This window comes from Lycium barbarum, chromosome 4 (genome assembly GCF_019175385.1).
Source record: "Lycium barbarum isolate Lr01 chromosome 4, ASM1917538v2, whole genome shotgun sequence".
Taxonomy (NCBI): domain Eukaryota; kingdom Viridiplantae; phylum Streptophyta; class Magnoliopsida; order Solanales; family Solanaceae; genus Lycium; species Lycium barbarum.
The window spans coordinates 99208116-99228693 of record NC_083340.1 but is presented as its reverse complement, the minus strand read 5'-3'; the positions used below and the strand labels follow the sequence as shown (position 1 = coordinate 99228693).

Sequence of the window (20578 nt, the reverse complement as noted above, 5' to 3'; positions counted from 1 at the left end):
GATTTAGACGGGTAAGGTAGGGATCAAGATAAAAGACCACTATTATCCGGCGCCAAACTGTTTACCCCGAATTTGGATAATCAATTAAAATTGTAGGTGAGGTATAGGATATGTGGTTATATCTTGAACTTATTTGATAGAGAAAAGAAATATATGAATATGCTATAAAGGAGCAATAACGATCAATGGCTTGCTATAGACTCGTGTATCTACTAACACGTAAGCGTTATTTGATTTAAGAAACGTAAGAAATAAACACAACAAATATGGACCGAATCGGATGTTTGAGAGGGAGATTTATATATATATTTTGCTATTACAAGAGTTCTTGATCTCAAGGAGCCAACCCCTTAAGAGGAGGACAATGTCCCTTATTTATAGTAGCACCCCATGGGATTCACACAACATGAATAATACAATAATAATGAAAAAGCTCTGAGTTGGGTTAGGTTGGATTAGGTTGACCGTACGATCTGACACCCGTACGATTGACAGTTGAACATAGCAGGACGCTATCGATGCATGGTAACCGCGCAACGGATCTCCCGGACCACCGGCCACGATCAAACAGACATACGACCTCGAACAACCCGGCCATGAAAGAACCGGACCAAATGATGACCTTCCTTTGCTTCGGTCCAAGCGTTCCCCCGGTTCAGAACAGGGGCCTTCATGCACGCTCTTTTTCCATTCTTCCCTCGGCCTTTGGTCTCACCTTTTTAACATATACCCGATTTTTACCGTATACAAAAAGAAGGAGAAGTGGTTACTTGGAAGAAACTGTTCCCACAATTTCACGTTGTTAACGTTCAGAGTAATGATAACCTCTTTATAGGAAACTGCTCATTATTATCCTATTAATCGGGTCGAGTCAGCCCAACATTGAGCGACCTGTAGCCCAGCCTATTATCCAACAGATCCAAACGAAACAGGGGCAACGTTCAACAGAAGGTGTAATTGAACCAAGGTACATTCCAATGGAAATGGATAATTTTAAATATATACACAAAATAAGACATCAAATCATAATATTGATCCGGAAGATGGTCCAAAACAATTAGTTGAAACTTATAAGTGGTACAAGTCTTGAGAAATATCAGAGGAATGAAGAATGCTACCACTTGAAATATGGTGCGCCCTGCAGATGAGGATAACGATTGTACAGATGATATGAATTATGATGCACAGGAAGAAAGCTCAGGAGCTAGTGGAGAGTACTTTCCTCTTTCTTTTCCACATCTTCTTCTTCTTCTTCTTCTTTTCCATATATTCTTCTTCTTCCTCCTATCTTTTTTCTTCATCTTCATCTTCCTCTTCATCTTTCTCTTCCTCTTACTCTTAATTCCTCTTCGATTTACCACAACCAATTCAAACAAATGGTCTAGAATTACTTCAAGTAGTGTACACAATTGCTCAAAACAGTTGGTGTCGGTGTTGAGGTATTCTAGCTTCTCCTTATGAGAAAAATGCAAAAATAATATATAGAAAAAGGAAAGAAAAGAGAAACTTTGGAGCCCTTCGGTGAACTTAAGAAATGGTAGTAAAGAAGAAGAAAGAAAGCACGTAAAATTTTGAGTTCTTTGTTTTTCAAATTTTGGGAATTTAATGAAGGAGTAACGTTTGTAGCCTGCAGAGGAACCTATTGTGTTGATGGTGTAGACATGAAAGACTATGTGAATAATATAAATGGAGCAGAAAAATGACTAAAGTTGTAATAACTTTTAATTTGTGTGTATGTTTTAAATAGCAACATTAATAGTGGATATTTATGCAAATGCCCCAAATATATTTTGCTGAATCTGTTAAATTTTGGGTCGGTTGAGCGGAGTATATACTTATGGGTCAATTTTTCCACCTTAATCATTAAAATGTACAAACAACAAATGAAGTTAGAAATATAGTGTATAAAAAGATTCATAATTTAATTTGAAATGTTATTACAAGTCTGTATACACTTTATTCTTTATTTTGAATTATGTTATATTTTAGGTTGTTTGTTGAAAAACTATATATAGAGAGTTTTGCTAACCTCACTGTAGAATCTCTTATGGCTTTAGAGACCAAACAGGCAAGCATATATGATTATTCTCCAATAATTTTCTTGGAGTTGGGGGAGTGGAGGGGGGCGGGGTAGGGAATGGACCCAAGCAGCCATGGTGATAGCATCCATAGAAGCTCTACTCCATTGAAGGACAAAGAGGAAGCTTTGGAAGCTCCAAGGAGGTCCATGACAAGATCTCAAACCAAGAAATTTAATGACAAGCTTAATGGGCTTCAATCTCAGATCCAAAGCTGTTGTTTGAGAAAAAGACCTTAAGCCAAAAGGAGATGAATTGTCTAATTGCGACAATTATTTGATGGCCCAAATTGAGGTCCAAGAGGAAAAAGATTGGGCCTCAAAATTCAGCCTTAAAGAGGTCCAAAGTGGCATTCAAAAGAGCCCAAAATCAGCCAAAAGGAGGCCACTTTCAGCGTTAAGTGGAGCTAACACCAGCAGCCCGATCAAGTCCAAGTGGAGCTCAAAAGTCACGACCAAGATAGCCCAAGAAGCCTTAGTTCGGCCAAAAATATTAGATATTTAGTTTCTAGCTTCGCCACCAAGATGGGATTTTATTTTCCTAAATTTTAGATTATTCTTTTAGGGTTTTATTAGGGCCGCAGTCACCTTTTTTCTCTTATAAATTGGAGTGTTTTTTATTCATTATAGAGATATTACATTATTGATAATAATATTCAGAGTTCTTTGAACATTTGTGACTTTTGCTTCGAGATTTATCGTTCAACCTTTACTTGTATCACACTTCAAGGTTAGGTAATTTCTTCTTTTGATATATTTGATTTCTTTATGGTATTCTTTAGAAGGTGATTGATTTTACATACTAATTGTTATCTTAAGTTACTCATTTGGTCAAGATCCAAATCTATCGTTCTAATCAATTTTTTCAAGTAAAGGAGTTAGATTTCTTCACATAAATCTATACGCCATTCCTGGATCTTGTCAAGGCTTTAGAACATAGCGTTTTTGGAAATTCTTCGATGGTTCCTTTGAATTTCCCCTATCTTTATATCTAGTTTTTAGGTTCTTTTCTGTTTTTGCTTCCACACTTCTCATATTCAACTCTAAATTTGGGATCTCCCTAACCTCGCTGGTATTACATGGGTAAAATTTTACCAATTTCATTAATTTCTTAACCAAAAATGTTTACTCGTTATCTTTAATAAGATCTTTTTCCTCAACTTCAGCGCTTGATAGCAGTTAACAAAAACTTTCTTAAATGAAACAAAACAAATACAAATATCAGATCGTTAGATTACTTCAAGCAAACATCTTGTCATCTTGCAAAGAACCTTTGACGACGCTTCCGCCGGAAGGATATAAAGTTTTTCGCATGATCGATCGACATCTTGTTTTTTTTTTATAATTAATCTATTTGACTCCCGCTGCCGTTGCCGACTAATTGACGATTTTAGGCTTACATAGAAGAGAACAAGGGATTGAGTTTAGATTTAGGGTTTTTAGTTTAAAAGATGAAAATGTCCCTACTTTTAAAATATATAGGACCAAAATGACAATTGAGATGTCGCGATAAAAATGAATCACGTCTTTAGATAAGAGAAAATAGCTTAATTTTTCATTTGATGCTTCTACTCTTTTAGAGCACTAACAAAGAAAAAAATTTAAGCCCTACTTTACATGTCATGTTTGGATTAAACTTGCATGGTTCCTCTATTTTTTCTATATTAACTTTAATTGTTTTTAAATAATTCCAAAAAATCATACCAGAACCAAAATTCCATTTCAAACACAAACAAATCTACAAAGCTTGTCTGTCATATAAGGGGCGCTACTTATAAGCGTCTACTTATCAATAAGGAGACTTAACTTATTCATCTGAAGTCTCTCTCTGTCTACAAAGAAACTACTATCTGCCAACTTTCCTCATTCTTTTGCACAGTACTGCAGACCTTTTCCAGAGGTTTATAGATAGGTAGGTTTGTAGGCACAATTTTCTGATTATTTGTTTGTATTTTTTGAATAACTTGAGGGCACTTTTCATAATGACATTCTTGTATTTCCAGTCTTTTTCATTTCCGGGAGTTTGTGAGTCTTTTAAGTTCTTTTTTTGGTTTCTTTTACATCTTTTTTATTTTTTTGGGGGGTTTGATTTGATCGACAAAAGAAGTGAAAGGAGACTCTGGATGGTATTTGATCCAGTGTTCATCCTTTGTTATTTGGTAGTCGGTTTGTTGAATTTTCTTCAGTTTTGAGCAATTGAGAACCTTTCTTATCTAGCCCCTTTGTTGTTTTACTCTGCTGTATGTTTCTATCTGGCATAGGTTAATTGTGACATTAATGAGTCGAAATGTTTTTTTTTTTGGTTTGTTTTTCACGTTCTTGATTTTGGTCATTTCAGGTGGAATTGAATTAGTGTGGAGGATTATTGGATTAAACGATTTCTTATTGCTTGAATACTGTTATTATCGGTTTTTTAATCTTGTTTTCTCAGTGCATCTTCAGATGCATTGTTTGTGTTGGTTAAATTCACATACAAACAATTTGATATTTTTCTTGTTGTGCTAATTTTCATAGGAAGGAAAGTTGCCAATTTCCTTTGCATTCCACACTCACTTCAGAAGTAACAACTTATTATCCAGTATTGTTGTTGGTCATTTTATTGTGACACCTCAATATTCTTGATTGAAAGTGCACTTTATCTACCATAATCTTTGTGTATGCCAGTTTTGACCTCTCTAGTTTAACTATCATTCACTCAGAGGCGGATCTCGAGTTTGTATATTATAATAATTGTGTTTACAGTCAAATATTTATAGATATTTAGTAGATTTGTTAGTATATATACAGGGTCTAAACAAAAGCTACTGCGTTCCCGTGAAGGCACATGTCATACGCTGTATCCTTCTTACTGATCTCCCTGTTTATCTGAAGGTTTTGAAAGGAAGAAAGAACTCAGTTAGACTATGTCTCTCAGTAAAGACCTTATATTCTTGATACTGCAGTTCTGCAATGAAGAGAACCTTACGAAAACTGCTCACATGTGAGTTCCATTTTACTTCTTTTTCTTCAATGGATGCCTAATAGAATAAGAGTCATTTTTTTGTATTTTAATCGGAGTTGTAAAATTGTGAAATAGGTTAGGGCAGGAGACAGGGTTGTTCTTTGACATAGAACATTTTGAAGCTCTGGTGCTCAGTGGCAATTGGGATGAGACTGAGAATTACATTTCAAGTTTCACTGGTGTCAATGACAACAAATATTCTTTAAAAATGTATTTCGAGATAAGGAAACAAAAGTTCCTTGAGACACTCGACAGGTAATCTTGTGATTATCAGAATTCAGATGTAATATGCATTCTTATAAGGCAAAAGTTTGGATAAAGTTCTTATATATAATTGATTCCGGGGATAGGCAAGATCATAGAACTGCTCTAGACATCCTATGGAAAGATCTTAAAGTGTTTGCCGAGTCAAATGAAGAGCTTTATAGAGAGATGGCTCAGCTTCTTACATTGGATGACTTCAGGTTGGATTAACTGATTATCAATTGTGATTGTCTGTGATATAATTGTAGAAGTAAGACGCCTGACAAGAAACTCTTGATTATTGTTAATTCTATGCACAGAGAATATGCTCCTCTTGCTCTTTATGGAGACATAATATGTGCTAGGAAACGCATGATGAAGGAACTTAAGGTTGTCATTGAATCAAGCCCCCAGTTTCAGGGGAGAGTCAAATTTCCAGAATTAGACAAAGCAAGATTGCGCCGTCTAATTAATCAAAGGTAGTAAGTATCTTACTGTTTTCTGTCTTCTCTCTCTTTTCTGTAATCTGCTTATTCATATTGACTAGTTGGAACTCCAGCAACTACAATATAATCTAATTAACCTGAGTATTTTTTTTTCTCCTTTCATTACTCGATAATGTCTTTATTTCCTATTTATAGCTTTATGGATGTTTGCAAAGAGCTGATATTATCTCAATATATACAGCTTGAACTGGCAGCATATTCAGTGTGAAAATCCTCAGCCAGAACCAGAGATCAAAACACTCTTCAGAGATCATAAGTGTCCCAAACCTGAAGATCAATCGGTTAAGCTTTCTGAGCAAAGGCCAAGGGTGACTTATTTGGAAGTGTTTGTTATATTATAGCATTACTCCACATTTGCAGACGACATTTCCCACTAATGTTTGAATTCTTTTTCCTCAGCCTAGCAAAACCATACCGGTTGCAAAACTAGCTTTTCCACAAATGTTCTCTAATTCTTCCATTGTAACGGATGACATGGGTTCTGGTGAGGCTGCTGATCCATGAAACCTGGTTCTGATGAACCTACTATGCAGTTGAAGTACTATATATTGCTAAAAAATAATGTCACTCTTGTTTTAACTGAATTTTTCGCGTTGTTGTTCTGGTTAGCTACGACTTCGAAGGCCGTTCAGGATTCTGGTAATTTATATGATGTAAGCTCTCGAGGGGATATGAATAAGGTTATGTACTTTTAACACACATAGTTATTCTTTTCTCCCAATTTAAGAGGTGATCGTGCACGGTCCTCATTTGATGGTTTAGTTGCCTATCAGTAAATTTGAATTATTTAATACTTATATTCATGCAGAAGGTGTTATCCACAACTGTTGCTGGGCAAAATCAGGATGCATCGTCTGACCTCTCTGATGACTTTCCCAATGTCGTTGCACGTGTTTTAAACATCGACCATTCTCCAACCACAATGGATTTTCACCCTATTCAACAGACTCTTCTGCTAGGTTTTTCATTGAGAAGGAATTTATAGTTCGCAAAATGATATATTTGTGATAAAGTTTCGAATCATGAAACTTATTGCTAGTGTATATTATTTTGCAGTTGGAGACAGTTTTGGAGGCATAGAGCTGTGGAATGTTAGTTCAAGAAACTGTATGATCTGGAAAGTAAAAGCTGCTTCATATGCATTTCTGGTATGATCAGTTACAACTGATATTTAAAAGTGAAATTTAGTTTCGTACTGTAACCAAAGGTGGTGTCCATAATTGTTCAGGAAAGTATAACCGAAGATCTGCATATCTCAGTCAATCGAATCCTATGGAGTTCTGATGGCTGTTTCTTTGGTATGTCTCATATTTTTGGATCTTGGAGAGGAACTTATTATCTGAATTTGGTGCTCTGTTCTGTTAATATTTCTTTAAACTTGGAACCAATGAACAGGGGTTGCATACTCCAAAAGCATTGTTCAACTATATTATTATCATAATAATAACAACCATGCTGAAAAATATCTGGAGGTAGTTTTCTGCAAAATCATCTTTGCTTAATTTTCTCCATCTCTCTCTCTTTTTTTTTTTTTTTTTTTGCTTTATTTCTAATACAGATTTTACTTTCTCAGTTTGAGGCCCATTCTGGCAGTGTAAATGATCTTGCATTTTCTAAGCCAGATAACCAACTATTTGTCATTACCTGTGGTGAGGACAAGTTGGTCAAGGTTAGTTTACATGTTGAATGAGTTAAGTACAACAGTGTATTACACCACGAACTCTAATTTGGTGTTCATGGTGAAATAGTTGAATCGTAACAGAGAAATTAGCTAATCTTTAACTGCACTATTTGAAGGTCTGGAGTACCGTAACTGGTGCTATCCAATATACTTTTGAAGGTCATGGAGCCCCTGTTTACTCTCTGTGCGCTCATCAGAAGGAAGATATTCATGTAATCATACCTACCTGTTCATACTGCAAAAGCTGCTATTTGCTGCTTTCTATTAAGTATTTAGAGCATTCTGATTGATTCTTCTGCCTCAGTTTATATTTTCAACATCAACTAATGGTGAAATAAAAGCGTGGTTATTTGAAAACTCGGGACGACCAAGGGTTTCTTATGAGGCTCCTGGTCATTGTTGCATGAGAATGCTTTACAGTGCTGATGGTAAAAGGTGATTACCCAGACTCTTGAACTTATGTCATTCTTTTCTGCTTTTGGTTTGTTTGGAAGGATTAGTTAAACTTAGTTTGAAGCTTGTAGGCTTTTTTCATGTGGGACTAATAAAGACGGAGACTCGCATATAGTGGAATGGGATGAAACTGAAGGTTACATAGCAAGGACCTACCTCGGACTTAGCAGATTTTCTTTAGGTGTTGTGCAATTTGACATCAGCAGCAATAAGTATGTGGCTGCTGGAGATTCCCATGTAATCAAAGTTTGGAATGTAAATGATCCTCAACTTTTGACAGCTGTCGATATTGGTGGAGACCTACCTGTATGTACTCTACTAGCTATATATTTTTTATCAGAATCCTAGCAGATGTACCTTTTCTCCCTTTTGTTTCTATTTTCTGTGTCAATGCTTAAGTTGACACTAACATCACCCAATAATTTGACTACAAATACTTAAAAACAAAAACAAGAAAGTGTGGAGGATGTTATCAAGTTTGATATAAGTACATGCTTATGCAAATCGCTTGTTTTAATTGTACTTGCATTTGAAGTATAACACAGTCTGAAATTCTTGTTTTCTTTCTCAAGGCAAGTCCATATATTCGATTCAGCAAGCAAGGCTCTCTATTGGCTGTCTTTGTGGACCATAGCAGGATCAAAATCTTGGCAAATTATTGTGGCTGCTTTTTGCTTCAAGCTTCATTGGATGCCTCTAGATATCTATCAGATTCTATCAGAAAGGTCTGCATGTCAAACTTGATAATTTTCTCAAGATAAGAAAAAAATTATGCTCAATTTTTATTGTTGTCTGCAGCTTGCAAGCTATTCCCTTGGTGGTCCTTCTAATACTAGCTCAACTGATCGCATTGTCCCTCAAGTGCGTGTTGAAAGAAACTGATGTTTTCTATTACAATTCTTTAGTGGTTCTTCTTCCAGTCAATTCTTTCTGATATATTTAATTCCATCTCTATCCTATTTGTTTTAGCTTCCACCTTTTTCAAACATATAAAACCAAATTATAGACATAGCTATTTTAGTGACTTGTCAAACTGATGGAGTGCTGTGCAGGAAAAGACAGTAGATAACCTGGCAAGTATGCAGCCTCACAAGATATTAGGGAATCAGAGTATCACTAAGGTCATCCAAGTTTCACAATGTCAATCTTTGAGGCTCCCTTCAGACGTGAGGAAATATAGGGTATGAAATCTTTAAATCTCATAATATGACTCATTGAAACAGAATCTCATAATATGAGTGCTTAAATGCGTAGGCTTCATTTTTTAAAATTGTCCTTCTTAGGCACTCTACCAAAGACACTGTTAATTAAGGGAACTGCTTGAGGATCTAAAAGTCCTTTAATTCACATATGTCTCTACCAAATGTTCTTCCAAGAATGCACTTTACCTATGGCCCTAAAATCAGTATTTATGTCAATCTCCTTTTTTAACTTCTGTTGGAATTTTATGTTACATATTGTACTTCTCCAAACATTTGAGTTCTGTGAAAAAATTAGCACTTAAAAAGGAGGAAACTTCTTATTGAAATTACTATCAATGATTGCAGGTGTGGAGGTTGATGTATACTCATGCAGGAAATACGCTTTTGGCCTTAGTCGCAGATGGTATTCATCTACTCTGGAAATGGTCGAAGAGTGGTTCTAATTTGACTGGCCAGGTAAAGGAGTTTTAAGAAAAATGGCTTATATAACTCTTCTATTAGCTATAAGAAAATGTCTTATAAATTTATGGTTGTCGGCTGCCCAACATGTTTACTGCTGTAGGCAACAACAAAATGCACTCCTCAACTATGGCAACCACGAAGTGGGGTGTTGTTGACCAACAGTCTGCCCAGAAGTGATGCAGGAGCAATTTCACCTTGCGTAGCATTAACCAAGAATGACTCTTATGCAATTTCGGCATCCGGAGGAGCGGTTTCTATATTCAATATTACCATGTTTAAGGTGATTACAAGAAAATGAAGTCTACATGCTGCATAATGAAATGCTTCTCCCTCCCCATATCTGTTCACTTGCCCATGAAAGTTTCCTTCAGTACCAAACTGAAGTAATCAAATCATGTTAGTTACTGTAAGTGTTAAGAGTAATGGAATCTGTTAAGAGTCCCACATAGGCCCTTTAAGGGATGGGTGGTCTCTTAATATTGCTTGGGCAATCCTCCTCTCATGAGCTATCTTTTGGAGTTGAGTTAGGCCCAAGTTTCATTGCTTACAGAATCAAAACTGACAACAGGATATATACTGCTACATTGCTTTCATATGATTTAGTTTTTCTTCAATCCACACTTTGCTTTATGTTCTTCATTTATGCTTCACTTGCATGATGCTGGTGTTCATGGAGCTCTTTGATTTCTCCTAAGAACTAATATTTTAATATTGAAGTTCCCCAAAGCCTAGAGAATCCCACAGTAATGGTTCAATTAACCGTTCCTTGTTAACAGCCTTTCTACCCCGCAAAAGGTAGAGGTAAGGTTTGCATACACCCTACCCTCCCCAGATCCCATTTGTGGGATTGCACCGAGTATGTTGTCGTTGTTGTTTGTCATTAACCGTTCCTTTTTGTTCTTGGTAACTGCAGAAAATGAAAAGTATGATGCCTCCTATACCTGCAGCAACATGTATTACTTGTCACCCGTCTGATAACAATGTGATTGCTATAGGGATGGATGACTCGACAATCAATGTCTACAGTGTCCGATTGGATATGGTATCATATTTATCACCCACTTCCCATTGAGGAAAGTGTCAAATACACGAAGACCAGCCAAAGTTGATTTTTTCATTTGATTTTGTAGGTCACAAACATGCTTAAGGGACATTCTAAAAGGATTACCGGACTTTCCTTCTCTAACATACGGAATGTGCTTGTTTCTTCAGGAGCAGACTCTCAGGTTTTTTCCTTCACCATTATTGGTCATCCATTAGAGAAAAAAGTAACAATTGGTTTGCTATTTATGACGAGTTAACTTTGTAGTGTCTAATAGCACATATTGTGTACTATTAGATAGTTAATCCTGTTTGATAAATGAGAACCTCTAGGCCTTAATTTTTATTATTGAGTATTGGAATGAAAAGGAACCAAGAACAACATGGATATAAAGGATTCATATAACCACCAACCATAACTAGTTTATGATTGAAGCGTAGTCATTTTCTATGTGAACATTGAGAACATAGGATATATTGGTAGTCAATGCAAAGGACCATATATATAGCAACTCTCTTACATGGAAGAACTGTCTTCTACTGGGTTTCCTTTACTTTCCCAGATAGTGGCGTGGGATTCAACAAATTGGGAGAGGAAGCGAAGTACAATGTTGCAGATCTCTCCTGACTGGTTACCAACAGAACTATCAGAGACCTTCATCCAATTTCACCGAGATGAGAAACACTTCCTTGTCGTACATGAGACTCAAATTGCAATCTATGAAACAACAAAATTAGAATGTGTAAAGCAGGTTTCCTCTCTCTCTCTCTCTGGCTCCTCGGTCCCAATATGAAATAAAAAAGTATTCAAAACCAAAGATATACTGTTTTCTGTCCATATCAACAATAATAAACCAATTTTTGATGTCATCTTTGCCAGTGGATCATCAAAAACTTATGTGCGCGAATTTCGCACGCGACATTCTCGTGTGATAATCAGTGGATTTATGTCGTTATGAAAGATGGGGTCGTTTTGATACTCTCTGCTTCAGATCTCTCTCCCAAATATGAGATAGATCCTTCTACTTTCCTCCCTTCTGATTTCAGGTAATTTGATATGCTTTATAGTTTATTGGGATCTGGGAGGACTCAACTTTTGCATTCATTGGGTTATTTTATTTCATGTTAAATATGACAACTGTTCTCCTACTTTACTTTCTTGATGTGCATTTAAGTATTTCATTCATCATGCGGTACGACTCATAACCTGGGAATCATAGTTGCAGCTGCTTCTTTACAGTGGCTTGTTTAGATTTGCTTCTGCCTTTCTACTTGTTTATACTAAACTTGAGCAAGAATGAACAGTATTCTATTTTTGCACTAATTTTGTGTTACGAACATTGAGCGTATAATAAAAATGAAAAAGAACCAGAAGAATGTAAGGAAGTAAAAGATTTACATACAAATCCTCTATTACTGCCTTTCACTGGTTTTTGTATTGACTAGTCATTTTACTGTCCGAATGCAGTTCTTATGTGTTCCCTTTGGTGGTTGCTGCTCATCCTAAAAATCCGAACCAGTTTGCTTTGGGTTTAAACGATGGTGGAGTAGTCGTTGTTGAACCTCCAGAATCTGATGGTAGATGGCTCACGCCACCTCAAGACGATGACAATAATGACTATACCAAGTAATATAGCAGTTAATTCTAGATTCATTTTAAGTATTCTTTAAAGTTTGTGGTTGAATATAGGGAAACATTCATGCATCGTTAGGTCATTCATTTGAAGAACTGTAATCACATTGAGCAGGCTCGCTATAGGCAAAATATCTCAGTGTTTTTCCTTACAGCCTATAAGTGGAAAATTATTTATTGTACTTATATATTAGTGTCATTGTTTATGTCGCATGAAAGGATTCTCATCATTCATTATTACCCTCTCAAGAAGCTGAAACTGCACACAAAGAAAAGGATTTGCACAAGAACATAAAAATTGAAGGAATGAAGAAACAATTGAGACAGACTTTCTGATTTCTATTTCGTGTGTATAATGGCTCTATACTGTACATCCTTACATAGAAAGCAAAAAGAATAAATGGGCTGGTTCCACGGACGCCGGGGTTTGAAACCAAACTCCTCCTCAAGAGGAAAGATGGGGGAATTCGGGTGAAATTCAATGTAGATCCAACTTCCGATTCACTCGTGGGGAACTGGGTGGTCCGAGCAACGGAGCCGTCAAAGTAATTTTTTTAAATCCTCTTAAAGGAAGGATGACAATTTGATCATTGACCCATGGAGGTGAGTGGAGGAAGCTGTGAAGCTTCTACCTCAAATTACCAACTTGGGACTATATTAGTATAAAGCGGCATTATCTCTTTACTAAATCCTCCCTCGCTTACCACCATGAACAAGATCTTTCCCGATCAATTGGTTTTTCATTATTATTTAAAAAAGAAGGTAATAAGATTCTATTTTTTTCGTTCTTCAATAAAGAGGAGGGGTGGGGCTGGGGGGTCAATGAACCCAAAAGAATCTAAGTAACAAATATTTTAACTGCCTAACTAGTATATTTACAACAAAGAAAATAATATCCATCTAGGAGTCACACTTTGACAACATAAAAATTATTTGATCCTCTCAACATGTATGCATCTCGCTGTCAAAGTAAAGAAGATAAAAGCTGTAATTTAAGCTTATTTTTCTCATAGCCAAATTGAGATAAAATCAACCATGATTACCCAAATCGTTGAGCACCCTTAAACCACCGGTAACACCATTCTTTCCGGCAACACCGTCCCTCAAGTAAGAGGCTGATGAATAGACTCCTAACTAGCCTAAAGGATGCCGATGAGAGGTTACTGCTAGAACCTTAGTGAAAAGGTCTGCAAGTTGTGAAGAAGATGACACAAAGGAAAGAGAAATGAGACAATCAAGCCATTTTTCACGAAACAAAGTGACATTCGAGCTTGATGTGCTTGATTCGTTCACGACTGACAGGATTTTTGGCAATATGTATGGACGCTTGGCTGTGATGAAAGATCAAGATCTTGGTCGATTGGTTCTTTGTTAACTCAAGGAATCACATCAATTTGGTATCAGAGTTTAATTCACATCGCAATCACATCAATTTGGTATCAAAGCACAGTTGAAGAATATCATAGATTATATGCAAGAAAGAAGAGGATGTTGGGTTCAAGAAGATGAAAGGAGAAAGGAATCTCTTTTCTGCACTAGATGTACCTCACATGGCAAGTTATGTTCGGTGATCATAGATAATGAGAGTCATGTAAATGTTGTTTTTGAAGAGATGGTTTCTAAACTTGGCTTGTCAACCAAACCTTGTCCATATCCTTACAACATCAAATTTGAGAATGATGATGGTTTAGAGGTAACCCGTCAATGCCTAGTTTTTTTGTTTTCTATTGGAAAAATATATAAATATCTTGTTTGGTGTGATGTAATAAAGATCGATGGTTTCCACTTATTACTTGGAAGACCATGGGTATGATAGGTGTGCTAAATATGATGAATACCGTAATACCTATTCTTTTACAAAAGGATGGGAGAAAAATCAATTTGATTCCCTTGAATCCAGAAGATGTTGCTAAAAACTCCAAGTATGTTAATGGATCTTTTGTGACCAAATTACAAAATGATTGGTCTCATAACTATGAAATAGCAAACATAGGAGGAGAATGTATTGGATCCACAAGTGGAGGATTTACCTCCAAAATTTGATGAAGATCCATTGGAGCATCCAACCATTTGTGAGATTGAGTTTCCACCATTAAGGGATTTAAAATAATTTACAGATTTTGTTTCTTACTCCACACCAACCAAAGTGGCATAATGCATAGGACCAATAGTCTATAAAGATTTAGAATAGAAAGAGAATGAGTTACTTAAAAAGGAGTCTATGAATGGGAGTTTAACTTGTGATCTAGTTCGAGCAAGAATTATTCCTCAAAAGGTTGAATCTTTGCAAGAATGTGTAATTTTAAGATCTCTCAATTTGATTGAGGTTAATGGCTAGGCTGAAGTGGTTAAAACACCCCTAAACTTGGACTTGGCTTGGATTATTACTTTAGTCTCCGAGCTATGACTAGTCTTAGAAACACCCCTAAGCTTGGCTAAGTGGATTTTAATATACCCCCGAGCTCATACACCTTAGTGAGTGTAGTCACTCGCGGTCCAACTGGAATTTCCAGCTGATGTGTCCTCCACATAGATAATTTATAAACCAAATAAGAAAGGAAAAATACTAACCTACCAAAACACCCGACCCGATAACCCACCTGATCAAATTAATCACCCAACCCATTAAAACCTTCTAGAAATCTCCCTCTCTCAAATTCTCTCAAATCGCAAAACCCATCTCCCTTTATTTCCATAGAAATCTTAGTTTTAGCTAAGAAATCTCGATAAGCATTGGTGTTATAGGCTATGCGTCCACCAATTAATGTATGAGGGACCTAGTTGTGTACCAGTTTCCTTATGGAGTGCAGTAAGTAAAGAAGGCACGATTTTTACCGTGGAAAACTCCTTGCTCAAGAGATTAAAAACCACGACCTACCCCAGTAGGATTTCAACTCCACTACACGAGCAACTTCAGGTTACAACTCGATCGTAAGCTAGGAACTAACTCCCATAATCCCTCACCCTTACAATAACGCTTATGCAACCTAGGAACTGACTCCCGTAGTCCCTCCACGCTTGCAATACTCCGATTGCAAGCCACTCCACTTAGCTAACTCTAGCTAAGGACCATCAATACAGCTAGACTAACTCTACCCTAGTGTACCACTCAAAAGCTTGTGGAAACACACTTCCAACAAGTACAATTTGAGAATTTAAAAACACCTACAAACAACTTCTAAACAAGAAGAGTAGGTTTACAATTTAAGCACAAACGAACAAAGACTTACAACACCATAAAGAACTTAGACTAAATTTGTGTCTGGATTGGGTTCTTCAGTTTTGCAACTGACTTGTTCTTGTGAGAACTTGAGAACTTGTAATGACAAACATTTGCTCGATTTTGATTAGGTTTTCAAGTCTACCAAATATGTTGCCATCATGTTGTATATATAGTGGGATCATGTGCGGTAAAAAGAGACCACTCTTCAATTTTGACCTAAAGCGTGGGCCAATTCACAGCTGTACTAGTGTGCAGCAAGTGGCTCGACTTTACCACTGTCTTTCCGAAAGTGCAAGGTGCACAGAGAGCAGATTACAGACCAGGTCTCTATTTAGTTCTGAAGCAGTTTGACAATCATCTAAACACGAATACACTTGGGACTATCAATTGGTTTTAAGGGTCGTATTCTATTGGTTCTTCGGTTTATTGAGTGTGGATGGGTTCAAGTTCGTGGATTAATTAGCCATTATACTTGTCTTCTTCAAATACCAGATTCGATTTTTTTTCTTCTCAACTATATCACTTGCAAAAATTTTAAAGATTTTTGCAGTCCACTTCAATGGCTGGTGTTTTAATCAGCTCTTAGACATATTTACCTCACCCTTTTCAATTGGATCGTCTTTTTTGGATAATAACTTTATACTTACCTCTTTTTTCATTCTATCTTAAACTTTAGTACTTATGAAGATAATTGAGAGAGAAACCTACAATTATAACTAAGAACTTCAGTAATTAGAGAAGAAGGTCAAGAATTTCTTTTAGTTGAACTTGGGGTGTGTTTTAATGAAGGAGCATTTACATAAAGAAGAAATAGCCTTTTCAGCTTTTGGGTTGGATTAAAAATAAAAGAAAATGTAAAAATGTGGTTTTTGTCGTTTTGGCTGACTTATGTGGCATGTTTTTTACTCTCACGCGCATAGAAGAGACTGAGACCACTTGCTATGCCATGTGGTAGCTCGTGGGTGTTTTTAACCTCACTTAGCCAATTTAGGGGTGCTTTTTTTTTATAGTAGGCATAGTTAGGGAACTAAAGTAATAATCTAAGCCAAGTTTAGGGGTGTTGTAACCACTTCAGCCTAATGACTATAATCATGTCAAATATGGGTGCAGCAAAATCATCGAGGAGTTCTTAAGAATACATTATTTGATCTCCAACCTTGATCCAAAGGTACATGAATTTTTGATTTGTTTAAAGATTTTCATGGCACTAACTCAGATTTTTCATGTACAAACCACAAAGACGTGGAAATGTCCAAGATTCCTAAAGATCAAAAGGAAATAATTTTTTGTCGTGGCTTAAACATTGAAGATCAGTTTAAAATGATATGGTTGAGAAATCGACGTATAAAGATACTACTAAGGAAGTGGTATTTAGTTCGGCCACATGCAAAGATTTCTTACAACATGATGAAACTCTATGACAAGCTAGAAAAATGCAACTTAGAGCCTGGTGAGTCCTTTAGACTCAAGGATGAGTCTTTCTCAACCAGGGAGAATGATGTAAGATCAAGAAGATCAACAAAATCCAAGAAAACCAATAAGCACAAGATTAATATTCAAGAGCAAAAAAGTCCAAGAAGCTCAAGTTGGAAGATTATCTTCTTCCAAGAATGGGAATTCTTGTTTCTTGAATCCTTTTCTAAATAGATTTCTTGTCTCCTGGTTTATATTATAGTAAGGATTTAATTTCCTATCATTAGTAGGATCTTTATCCTAGTTCTAGTATGATTCTAGTTTTCTTTTTTCTTTTTCTTATAGAATAGGGATTTTACTTTTCTTGTTTTTAGCTATTTTCTTTCTGGAGTAGAATAAAGATTTGTAGTCAGCAAAGAAGAGACCCTAGGAAAATATAAAGGGTTCTTATGCTTTTTTAAAGACAATCCACGTTTTTTAGTATAACCCTAATTTGCAATAGAGCTAATTTCTCTATTTCTTCTTCTTTATCCTTGTTTTTGGTTCCAAGTAAGGTGGTGATAGTCTTTAGCTTGTTTTCAGTTGCGTGTGGTGTTTCTTTATCATGTTTATTAATTTCAAGTGCTGACTTAGGAACTTTATAGGTTCTTGATCATTCAAGAACGCATTTCTTGATTAAAATTCGTTCCGCCCTCAATATTTACTTGTTTTAAATGATTCAATAGTTGTTTTCATAGTTCAAATCATCTTTCTCCTCATCTTGGAATCACTTGACTCTGAGACCTATAGCCTGAGTTACGTCGTTTCTTGAATTTTGCCTATCAAATCGCTTCAGATCAAAATCCTTGGTAGATTGGTTCTTTGTTAACTCGAAGAATCACATCAGTATCCCAGTTAAACAAAACAGGTACTGAAGGCAATAAGGAAAATCATGAAGAAGACATACCACCCAGGTGATCTCGGCGACTAGGCGTCGCGACTGAGGTATCACAAGGTACGAAGAGCAGCCTAATAATAGCCCTCACATAGAGATTGCATATACTGCCTCAAAGTCTGAACAGTGAAGGAAAGATCAGGTCGCATATTGGTTAAAAAATTAAGCTTTCCAATGAGGCGACGATAAATGGTCGGATCAGCTAGAGGAGTACCAAAATCTGAAGTGAGCTTCATAGTTGGATCCAAGGGAGTCGAAATAGATTGAGCATCCTCACAATCAAGCTCAGAGAGAAGCTTGAGTGCAAATTTCCTCTGGGTAACAACCACACCACCTGATTCATGAAGCAATTCCATGCCCAAGAGTAATTAGTCTACGCTAAATATTTAATCTGAAATGCAAAGGCAAGAAACAGTTGAGCTCTGATTTCTGAGTATGAGTGCCAATGATTAAGATATCGTCAACATAGACCGACAAAATGGTGACAAGGTTCCTAGTCGCTATGTAAAAGAGCTAGTAATCAATCAGAGAAGAGCGGAAGTCTCTTGTGCCCAAAGCAGAGGAAAAGCGTGTGTACCACTGTCGAGAGGCTTGTTTAAGCCCAAACAAAGATTTTTCATGGCTGGAAAACATAAGAAGAAGAAGGGGCAGTAATACCAAAAGGAAAATGAGTATAATCCTCTTCATCCAAGTCGCCATGGAGAAAGGCGTTGTGAACATCAAACTGATGCAAGATCCACTCTTTTTTAACTTCAATACTAAGAAGGCAGCGGATGCTACTCATTTTCGCCATGAGATAATATTTCGGTATAATCTATCCCTTCTCTTTGAGTGCCCCCCCCGGATAACTAATCGAGCTTTCAAATGCTCAAGAGATCCATCTGATTTAATCTTAACTTTGTACCCATTTGCAAGGCAACACCTTTTTTCCTCTGGCAAAGTGATCACATCCCAAGTATGGTTGGAGGCTAAAACATCATATTCCTTCGTCGTGGCAGAAGTCCAGCTAGGATACAGGGTTGCCTGCTGGTAAGAATATGGCTCACGAATTTGGCATATTAAAGTAGATAGGTTTTGGTTAGCTGGTGTCAAGGCAGAAAAAGAAAAAGAATGGAAAGGAAAAAGAGGTGGGTTTGGAGAACAATATATGCAGTATGACAAATATAATCTGCTCAGTACTCAGATTGGTTGCATACCCTTTCAGTTCTGCGCAAAGTTGGTGCTGAAGCTTAAGATAACACTGCGGGTGGAGAAATATGTGAGATTGGAAGAGAGGGAGAAGGGGCAGAAGAAGATAGAATAGGAGAAAAGGGGATAGAGGATGGTGCTGGAGCAGGTGTTGTGGCATTAGAAGTGAGAATAGAAGGATGAGGAAATCAAAGTGAGGAAACTAAAGAACAAGGTCATGGGAAATGGGAGATGTATTAACTGGAAACAATTTAGGCAAGGGAGAAGTAGAGGAAAACGGAAAAATAGACTCAACAAATTTGACATCCATGGAAATGGAAATTTGATTAGTTTGAAGGTTCAAAACCTTATATCCTTTCTTGTCAAAGGGATAACTCAAAAAGACCCCAGAAAGGCCCTAGGATCAAGCTTGTCTCTCCCTCTATTTAGAGTAGAAGCGAAACATGGACAACCAAAGGGCTTCAAATAAGAATAATTAGGTTGAGTGGCAAAATATTTTGATATGGAGACGTATGTTTAAGCACCCTAGAAAGAAATCAATTAATCAAGTATGTGGCAGTGAGAAGGGATTCCCCCAAAATCTTTTAGGAACATGGAATTGAAATAGCAAGGCTGTACAAGTCTCTAACAAATGTCAATGTTTACATTCAACAACCCCATTCTGTTGGGGAGTGGCCACACAAGTTGTATGATGGAGTATACCTAGTGAACAAAAATAATCTTTGGGAATGTGGCCTGAGCCAAGTTCCAAACAAAACTTACTTCGGATATTTTTTCAACCCTTAAAATGACAGATCCGAACGCTTACATATCCTTGATGTATTGAGTCTACATTATTGTACGCAGAAAAAAATATCAGGTTCTATATAAAATATTGACGTTTCGGAGTCTTGACACACGACTAATCGTTGGTCAAAGTATGAAAAACAATACTAAGATATGAAAAAAAACACTAAGTGTTGCAAAAAAAAAAAAAAAAAATTATTAAAATAAGATGTTGCGATCTTTTTATGGAATTTTTTTTTTCGAATATGTTGCAAAAAAAAAAAAAAATCGCGTAAATCCGCGTATATTCGAAATAAAGTTACGTATTACAAAATAACACACTTAAAATAAAACTTTAAGCAACAACTCTTCAAATAAAAATGGACGTCTATGTATATAGAACATTTAAACCTAAAGTTTTCAAACAAAACTTACTTCGGGCACCTTTTCAACCCCTAAAATGATGATCCGAACGTTTACGGATCCTTGATGTATTGAGCCTACATTATTGTACGCAGAAAAAAATATCAGGTTCTATATAAAATATTGACGTTTCGGAGTCTTGACACATGACTAATCGTTGGTCAAAGTATGAAAAAACAAAACACTAAGTATTGCAAGAAAAAAAGTTGACCCAATTTTTTTTTTTAACTAGGTTCTATAATGTAGTAAAATATTGCGTTATAGATTTTTTTTTTTACTGGGCTATAACGCAGTATTTTACTGCGTTGAAGGACCTAACCGCGCTGTTACAGT

General features: G+C 36.4%; 2 protein-coding genes across 6 annotated transcripts; one reads left to right on the top strand and one right to left on the bottom strand.

Moving 5' to 3' along the window:
- The first annotated feature begins 3687 nt into the window (after positions 1-3687).
- On the top strand, positions 3688-12517 carry LOC132636158 (topless-related protein 1-like). 5 transcript variants are annotated; one of them, XM_060352869.1, is made up of 26 exons: positions 3691-3993; positions 4949-5057; positions 5154-5333; positions 5429-5542; positions 5642-5803; positions 6009-6135; positions 6227-6311; positions 6437-6507; positions 6636-6786; positions 6884-6975; positions 7056-7125; positions 7223-7299; positions 7401-7496; positions 7625-7720; positions 7813-7943; positions 8033-8267; positions 8534-8686; positions 8760-8822; positions 9014-9142; positions 9509-9619; positions 9726-9905; positions 10539-10667; positions 10756-10851; positions 11230-11418; positions 11547-11713; positions 12135-12517. In XM_060352869.1, exons 2-26 carry the CDS (start codon positions 4981-4983, stop codon positions 12295-12297), a joined length of 3144 nt encoding a protein of 1047 aa, XP_060208852.1. In that variant the 5' UTR covers positions 3691-3993; positions 4949-4980; the 3' UTR covers positions 12298-12517. The 5 variants fall into 5 exon arrangements, with proteins under 5 accessions (XP_060208855.1, XP_060208852.1, XP_060208851.1 ...); XM_060352868.1 differs by having other exon boundaries at positions 3692-3989; XM_060352871.1 differs by having other exon boundaries at positions 3695-3989; positions 5642-5800.
- A 5254-nt stretch (positions 12518-17771) lies between these two features.
- LOC132637620 (uncharacterized mitochondrial protein AtMg00810-like) lies at positions 17772-18225 on the bottom strand. The gene is made up of 2 exons (XM_060354682.1): positions 17961-18225; positions 17772-17845 (listed from the first exon to the last, which is right to left on the bottom strand). The coding sequence occupies exons 1-2, from the start codon at positions 18223-18225 to the stop codon at positions 17772-17774; spliced, it is 339 nt and encodes a 112-aa protein (XP_060210665.1).
- Positions 18226-20578: the final 2353 nt, after the last annotated feature.